We start from the raw sequence: 8,746 nt of genomic DNA on the forward strand, positions 1-8,746 counted from the left end.
CTCTGCCCCCCACCTGCCCTGATCCGGCCTCACTGACACTCCCTGGATTTCACCCAATAGCCTCCACCGGGGCGGCCCGGCGCCATGGCCAGGGCATCTTCCATTCACGCCCACACTTTCCAGGACTCCGCGGCAGCAGCTCCTCTGTGAAGCGCCCCTGGCCTCCCATTGCCAGTGCCACCCGAGCCCCCAGAAAGAGCTGGCCTCCCCTGACTCCAGGACCAGCGTCACTGGCGGGATCTCTCCAACGCCACGGCCGGCTCCCCAGTGATCCACAGTAGGAGTGCCACCTGGGCAGCGCTGGACAGGGTAGAGCAGGCACCTTGGCCAACCTGACCTGCAGGGCTGCAGCTAGGAGACGGGGTGCCCCCCATGCCCCCACCCTGGGCTGCAGTCTGGGACCCCCCGTGGCCCATGGGGCAGGCTGAGGGAGGCCAGGCCGGAGTGGCTCCAACCCAGCAGCACAAGACTCACTCTCCCCAGCCGGATGCCCACCCTGGGGCCCCAAGGCCCCTCACTGGGGGTCCACTCACAGGCGCCCTTCCCCTGCGGGCGGTGGGGGACCCTCTGTGGCCCTGTGTCTCCCCTTGCCATCTCTGTCTCAGGGTCTCTGAGCCTCCAACCGTGTCTGTTCCTGTTTCCCTGAATTGTGGCCCCCACCCTGCCCTGTGGAGCCATGTGGAGCCGTGAAGCTCCATGGCCGGTGGGGTCACAGAGCCCTGGCCATACACACCTGGCCCCACCACAGCCAGACCACAGACCAGACATGACGTGGAGCCGCACGGCCGTGTCTGCTGGGGCAGGAAGTGGGCGAGTGACCCCATCTGTAGGCCAGACATACAGGCATGCAGGCCCTCCCCTCCAGCCCCTCAGCATCCAGCCACATCTGTGGACACAGGCAGAGCGGCGGAGCAGGGGTCTGCTAAGGACAGACGGCCATCAGGGCAGGGCCTGGGCCGGGCCTGGGCACCCTCCCCACAGCAGCCCCTCTTCGCCACACGCCTGTGAGGGTGCACCTGCCATGACGGCCTGCACACCGGAGGCCACCCACTCAGCCCGGTGGGTCCTCCAACAGCCTGACCAGGTAGGTCTTGGAGGTCTCCAGGCCCGCATCTCCTCCTCTGCACATTGAAGAGTCCAGCCAGGCTGGTCCTGGCCCCTTCTGGAAGCAAAAGGTGGATAACAGGCACCAAGATAAGAGGGAAGGACAAAAGAGGCCACCACAGAGACTCTGGAACCACAGGACAGGACTTCCTAACCAGGCAGGAAGGATCTGGGCACTGGGGCTAAGCCAGGCTGGCCAGGCCTAAACTGGGATGACCCAGCCCTTCCTGGGATACAAGGTGAACAGCTTTCATGGCTGAGCTGAGGCCTAGGCTGAGCAGAGCCAGAGGGCAGAGGAGAAGATGACCTGGAGCCAGTTGATACACGTCCATGTGGGCTGCCCTGCGCTGCCCTGGGCTGAGCTAGGCTGGGTTGGACGGGGCTGAGCTGAACTGGGCTGAGCTGGGCTAGGCTGAGCTGAGCTGAGGCTGGGCTGAGCTAAGCTGGGCTGAGGCTGAGCTGAGCTGAGCTGAGGCTGGGCTGAGCTGGACTGGGCTGAGGCTGGGCTGGGGCTGAGCTGGACTGGGCTGGGCTGAGCTGGGCTGGGCTGGGCTGGGCTGAGCTGGACTGGGCTGGACTGGGCTGGGCTGGGCTGAGCTAGGCTGGGCTGAGGCTGAGCTGGGCTGAGGCTGAGCTGGGCTGAGCTGGACTGGACCAGGCTGGGTTGGGCTGGGCTGGACTGGGCTGGACTGGGCTGGGCTGGGCTGAGCTGAGCTGGGCTGAGTCAGGCTGAGCTGAGCTGGACTGGGCTGGGCTGGGCTGGGCTGGGCTGGGCTGAGCTAGGCTGACCTGGGCTGTGCTAAGCTAGGCTGGGCTGAGCTGATCTGGCCTGAGCTAGGCTGGGCTGGGCTAAGCTGGACTGGGCTGGGCTGAGCTGGGCTGAGCTGGGCTGGGCTGGGCTGGGCTGGGCTGGGCTGGGCTGGGCTGGGCTGAGCTGGGTAAGCTTAGGTGGACTAAGCTGGGCTGAGCTGGGCTGAGTTGAGCTGAGCTGAGCTGAGCTGAGTTGAGCTGGGCTGGGCTGAGCTAGGCTGGGCTGAGCTGGGCTGGGCTGAGCTGAGCTGGACTGGGATGGGCTGAGCTGGGCTGAGTTGAGCTGAGCTGAGTTGAGCTGAGCTGGGCTGAGCTGAGCTGATCTGGGCTGGGCTGAGCCAGGCTGAACTGGACCAGGCTGGGCTGAGCTAGGCTGGGCTGGGCTGAGCTGGGCTGGGCTGAGCTGGGCTGGGCTGAGCTGAGCTGGACTGGGATGGGCTGGGCTGAGCCAGGCTGGGGTGAGCTAGGCTGGGCTGAGCTAGGCTGGGCTGGGCTGAGCCAGGCTGGGGTGAGCTAGGCTGGGCTAAGCTAGGCTGGGCTAGGCTGAGCTGAGCTGGGTTGAGCTGGGCTGGGCTGAGCTGAGCTGGACTGGGATGGGCTGAGCTGAGCTGAGCTGAGCTGAACCAGGCTGGGGTGAGCTACGCTGGGCTGGACTGGGCTAGGCTGAGCTGGGCTGGGCTGGGCTGAGCTGGGCTGGGCTGGGCTGGGCTGAGCTGGGATGGGCTGGGCTGGGCTGAGCTGGGCTGGGCTGAGCTAGGCTAAGCTGAGCTACACTGGGCCGAACTGGGCTGGACTGAGCTGGGTTGGGTTGGGTTGATCTGGGTTGAGCTGGGTTCAGTTCGGCTAGGCTAAGCTGGGCTAGGCTGAGCTTGGGCTGGGTTGGGCTGAGCTGAGCTGGGCTGGGCTACGCTGGGGTAGGCTGAGTTGGGCTGGGCTGGGCTGGGCTGGGCTGAGCTGAGCTGAGCTGAGTTGAGCTGGACCCGGCGGGGCTGGGCTGGGCTGTGCTGGACTGGGCTGGACTAGGCTGGACTGAGCTAGGCTGGGCTGGGCTGGGCTAGGCTGAGCTGAGCTAGACTGACCTGGACTGTGCTGAGCTGGGCTGGGCTGAGCTGGGCTGGGTTGAGTTGACCCAGGCTGAGCTGAACTGGGTTGGGTTGACCTGGGCTGAGCTGGGTTCAGCTGGGCTAGGCTAAGCTGGGCTGGGCTGGACTGAGCTGGGTTGGGCTGAGCTGAACTGGGCTGGATTGGACTGAACTGGGCTGAGCTGAACTGGGCTGGATTGGACTGAACTGGGCTGAGCTGGGCTGGGCTGAGCTAGACTTAGCAGAGCTGGGTTGGTTTGGGTTGACCTGGGTTGAGCTGGGTTCAGCTGGGCTAGGCTAAGCTGGGCTGGGCTGAGCTGGGCTGGGCTGGGCTGGGCTGGGTGAGCTTAGGTGGACTGAGCTGGACTGGGCTGACCTGAGCTGAGCTAGGCTAAGCTGAGCTACACTGGGCTGAGCTGGGCTGGGCTGATCTAGACTGAGCTGAGCTGGGTTGGGTTGACCTGGGCTGAGCCAGGTTCAGCTGGGCTAGGCTAAGCTGGGCTGGGCTGGGCTAAGCTTGGGCTGGGTTGAGCTGGACCCGGTGGGGCTGGGCTGGGCTGGGCTGGGCTGGGCTGGGCTGGGCTGAGCTGAGCTGGGCTGAGTTGGTCTGAGCTGAGCTAAGCTGGACTGGGCCGGGCTGGGCTAAGCTAGACTGACCTGGACTGTGCTGAGCTGGGTTGGGCTGAGCTAGACTGGGCTGAGCTGGGCTGGGCTGGGCTGGGCTGGGCTGAGCTGAGCTGAGCTGAGCTGGACTGGGCTGAGCTGGGTGAGCTTAGGTGGACTGAGCTGGGCTGTTCTGAGCTGAGCTGAGCTGAGCTGGGTTAGCGTAGGTGGACTGAGCTGGGCTGGGCTGGGCTGAGCTGAGCTGAGCTGGACTGGGCTGGGCTAAGCTGGGTGAGCTTAGGTGGACTGAGCTGGGCTGGGCTGGGCTGAGCTGAGCTGAGCTGAGCTGAGCTGAGCTGGGTTAGTGTAGGTGGACTGAGTTGGGCTGGGGTGGGCTGAGCTGAGCTGAGCTGGACTGAGCTGAGCTGGGCTGGGCTGGGTTGGGCTGGGCTGGGCTGGATTGGGCTGGATTGGGCTGGATTGGGCTGGGCTGGGCTGGGCTGGGCTGGGCTGAGCTGGACTGAGCTGGACTGGGCTGAGCTGGGTGAGCTTAGGTGGACTGAGCTGGGCTGTTCTGAGCTGAGCTGAGCTGAGCTGGGTTAGCGTAGGTGGACTGAGCTGGGCTGGGTTGGGCTGGGCTGAGCTGGGCTGGGCTGGGCTGGGCTGGGCTGGGCTGGGCTGGGCTGGGCTGGGTGAGCTTAGGTGGACTGGGCTGAGCTGGGCTGGACTGGGCTGAGCTGGGTGAGCTTAGGTGGACTGAGCTGGGCTGGGCTAAGCTGAGCTGAGCTGGGCTGGGCTGAGCTGGGTTGGGTTGACCTGGAACTAGGCTGGGGTGAGCTAGACTGGGCTGGACTGAGCTGGGCTGAGCTGAGCTGGGTTGAGCTGAGCTGGATTTGGCTGAGCTCAGCTGAGCTGGGTTGGGCTGGACTGGGTTAGACTGGGCTGGGCTGGGCTGAGCTGAGCTGAGCTGAGCTGTACTGAGCTAGGCTGTACTGAGCTAGGCTGCCCTGGGCTAGGCTGACCTGGGTTGAGCTGGGCTGACCTGGGTTGAGCTGGGCTGAGCTGAGCTAGGCTGACTTGGGCTGGACTGGACTGGACTGAGCTGGACTGGCCTGGGCTGGGCTGGATGGGCTGAGGTGGCTGCTAATGTGGGAAGGAGGCTGTGGGTTGAGTGTGACTCCACCTGCAGAGCCCTGAGCCCAGGTGTGTTCTTAGGGTTCTGAGGGCCATGCAGCTCTGTTGCACCATGATTCTGTCTTTCCTCTTGCCCATTGCCTGAAGGAAATTTGGAATGGGCTCGGTCCAGAGCTCCCTGGTGTAGCAGGCCCTGCCCTGGAGGGCCTGGCGGGGACATGGCTTAGCCTGTTGGCCTCTGGTCCTGAGACCTCATAGGCCACAGGGGTCCACTGTGGCTTGTTTGGGCCTGGGGTGGGGCTCGTGGAGTGGTGGGTGTTGGACTGAGACCCTGACTGGGGACAGGGAGGTGGGGTCACAGCCAAGCCGTCCCACCCCTACCCCAAGCACACAGCACTCAGAGCCCAGGCTACCTCCTCAGAGCCCCCGCCAAGATCCTCTCTAGCTTCAGAGGAGAGAGCAAGATATGTCCCCCACCCAGAGCAGGAGCTGCAGTCAGGGAGCTCAGGGGACTCGGCCACTCCATAGCAGAGCCCTGTTTAATACAACTTGTGTCTGGGATGGCCTGGGTCAGAGGCCCTATCTGAGGAGCATGTTCAGAAACCGTGTCGCTGGGATCAGACAGCCAGGTCCAAATGCAGGCCTGTGGTGCAGGAGCTGTGTGACCTTGGGGCCGTCACCAGGCCTCTCTGTGCTGGGTTCCTCCAGTGTAGAGGAGAGGCAGGCGCAGCCTGTTCTCCTGGGGACATGGCATGAGGGCCGCGTCCTCACAGCGCATTCTGTGTTCCAGCATCCCCGACCAGACCCAAGGTCTTCCCGCTGAGCCTCGAGGGCACCCAGTCAGATAACGTGGTCGTCGCCTGCCTGGTCCAGGGCTTCTTCCCCCAGGAGCCACTCAACGTGACCTGGAGCAAAAGCGGAGCGGGCGTGACCGTCATAAACTTCCCGCCCAGGCAGGACGCCTCCGGGGGCCTGTACACCACGAGCAGCCAGCTGACCCTGCCAGCTGCACAGTGCCCAGCCAGCGAGTCCGTGACATGCCACGTGGACCACTACACAAATGCCAGACAGGATGTGGCTGTGCCCTGCAGAGGTCAGAGGGCAGGCTGGGGAGTGGGGCGGGGCCACCCCAGCCTGCCCTGACACTGCGCCTGGACCCGTGTTCCCCACAGGGAGCCGCCCCTTCACTCACACCAGAGTGGACTGTGGGCAGAGCCCCAGGAGGTGGTGGTAGACAGGCCAGGAGGGGCAAGGCGGGGGCACGGGGAAGGGCGTGCTGACCAGCTGAGGCCATCTCTCCACTGCAGTTCCCCCACCCAAGCCTTGCTTATGTGACAAACCCCGACTGTCACTGCGCCGGCCGGCCCTCGAGGACCTGCTCCTAGGTTCCGAGGCGAACCTCACGTGCACACTGACCGGCCTGAGAGATCCCTCGGGTGCCACCTTCACCTGGACGCCCTCAAGTGGGAAGAACGCTGTCCAACAGTCACCTGAGCATGACCCCTGTGGCTGCTACAGTGTGTCCAGTGTCCTGCCCGGCTGTGCCGAGCCATGGAACAATAGGGAGACCTTCACCTGCACTGCTAATCACCCTGAGTTGGAGACCCAACTAACTGCCACCATCTCAAAACCCGGTGGGTCCAGACCCTGCTCGGGGCTCTGGTTTGCAAAGCATATTCCCAGCCTGCCTCCTCCCTCCCGGTCCTGGGCTTGGGTGCTCATGCCAAGTGCAGAGGGAAACTGAGGCAGGCTGAGGGGGCCAGGACACAGCCCGGGGTGCCCACCAGAGCAGTAGAGGCTCTCTCATCCCCTGCCCATCCCCCTGACCTGGCTCTCTACCTCCAGGAAACACGTTCCGGCCCGAGGTCCACCTGCTGCCGCCGCCGTCGGAGGAGCTGGCCCTGAACGAGCTGGTGACGCTGACGTGCCTGGCACGCGGCTTCAGCCCCGAGGACGTGCTGATTCGCTGGCTGAAGGGAACAGAACAGCTGCCCCGTGACAAGTACCTGACTTGGGAATCCCGGCAGGAGCCCAGCCAGGGCACCACCACCTTCGCCGTGACCAGCATACTGCGCGTGGCAGCCGAGGACTGGAAGAAGGGGGACACCTTCTCCTGCATGGTGGGCCACGAGGCCCTGCCGCTGGCCTTCACACAGAAGACCATCGACCGCCTGGCGGGTAAACCCACCCACGTCAATGTGTCTGTGGTCATGGCGGAAGTGGACGGCACCTGCTACTGAGCCGCCCGCCTGTCCCCACCCCTGAATAAACTCCATGCTCCCCCAAGCAGCCCCACGCTTCCATCCGGCGCCTCTGTCCATCCTCAGGGTCTCAGCACGTGGGAAAGGGCCAGGGCACGGAGAGGGAAGAACACCCCTGCCCTGAGCCTCGGGGGGCCCTGGCACCCCCATGAGCCTTTCCACCCTGGTGTGAGTGTGAGTTGTGAGTGTGAGAGTGTGTGGTGCAGGAGGCCTCGCTGGTGTGAAATCTTAGGTCTGCCGAGGCAGGCACCGCCCAGGGTGGGTTCTGAGAGACGCACATGCCCCGGAGAGTTCTGAGTGGGCAGCAGCATGGCCGTTTGTCCCTGAGAGAGCTGCCTGTGGCTGCAGCTGGGAGGGAATAGAGAGTGTGAGAAGAGCAGGCTGGCCGAGAAAGAGGCAGGTAGCGGGAGGAGCAGCGAGGGAGTGAGGGGCTGGACTCCAGGGCCCCCCTGGGAGGACAAGCTCCAGGAGGGCCCCACTACCCTAGTAGGTGGGCCTCAGGATGTCCCCACTGACACATACAGAAAGGGGCACCTCCCCTTAACCACACTGCTCTGTACGGGGCACACGGACACACGTGCACACTCACACCCACATATACGCCTGAGCCCTGCAGGAGCAGAATGTTCACAGTCCAGACCCAGCTCCAGAAAAGCCAGGGGAGTCCCCTCCCAAGCCCCCAGCGGGCATTCCCAGGCTCAGCCTGCTGCCCCAGGCCCCTCTGGCCTCCCTGTGTTTCGACTGTACACAGCTCAGGGACCAACTCCACAGACCCCCTCCCAGGCAGCCCCTGCTCCCTGCCTGGCCATCCCTTCCTAAGCCCAACTAGGACCCTAAGCATAGACAGGGAGGGGCCGCGTGGGGTAGCATCAGAAGCAGGCCAGTGAAACAGGGCCTGCCCAGGGCCCCTCTGCATGTCTCTGGCTTCTGCTTGGGGCTCCCAGGAGTGGAAGAACTGTGCCACAACCACTGTGGGGACACCTGGCACCAGGACTCCCACAAGGGGGCAGTGGGGCCCCTGCTCTTGCCTTAGACATCTTCCGGGCCTCCCCAGGCACCCCCGCCTTCTGGCTGCCTCTCTGCTCTCAGGGCCAAGGTGAGGTGGAGGTTACTGTCACCCTTGAGGGTCCAGTCACCAGAGGGTGAGAGCAACAGGTCACCCAAGAAAGCCCTGCCACAGAGAAGCCTTCCAGCCCATAGGACCCAGGACCTGGCCCAGAGGAGGGGCTTTTAAAGAGACAGGGAAAGAGGGAGAATCAATAGATGAGGGGCTGAACCAGCAGACAGAGATCAGGCAGACACATGGGTAGATCCTAGAACATATAGTGAATGAATGGGCGGATGGGGATTGGTAGATGGAGGATGGATGGGTGGTAAAATGGATGGGTGGGTAAATGGCTGGATGGAGGGTGGATGGATGGATATATGATGGATGGATAGATGAAGGATAGGTGGACAGGTGGATGGGGAATGGATGAGTGGATGAATGAAGGATGGAAGATGGATGGATGGATGGATGGATGGATGGATGGATGGATGGATGGATGGATGATGGATGGGTGGGCGGATGGAGGATGGATGGGTGGATGGAGGACGGAAGATAGATGGAGGGGTGAATGAAGGATGGGTGGATGGATGGAGGATTGAGGATAGATGGGTGGGTGGGTAGATCTATGGAGGATAGGTGGATGGAAGATAAATGGATGGAGAATTGCTTTATGGATGGATGAGTGAATGGATGGAAAATAGCTT

The 8,746-nt window shown here is 63.6% G+C and overlaps 1 gene segment (V, D, J or C); it reads left to right on the forward strand.

The window, feature by feature from the left end:
- Positions 1 to 766: 766 nt before the first annotated feature.
- On the forward strand, positions 767 to 7,022 carry LOC126958410 (immunoglobulin heavy constant alpha 2-like). The segment is given in 4 exon segments: positions 767 to 806; positions 5,491 to 5,818; positions 6,036 to 6,367; positions 6,579 to 7,022. Coding segments are annotated over 4 exon segments (1,095 nt in total).
- The last annotated feature ends 1,724 nt before the right edge of the window (positions 7,023 to 8,746 follow it).

The sequence above is a fragment of the Macaca thibetana genome, chromosome 7 (genome assembly GCF_024542745.1).
Source record: "Macaca thibetana thibetana isolate TM-01 chromosome 7, ASM2454274v1, whole genome shotgun sequence".
NCBI classification, from domain to species: Eukaryota; Metazoa; Chordata; class Mammalia; order Primates; family Cercopithecidae; genus Macaca; species Macaca thibetana.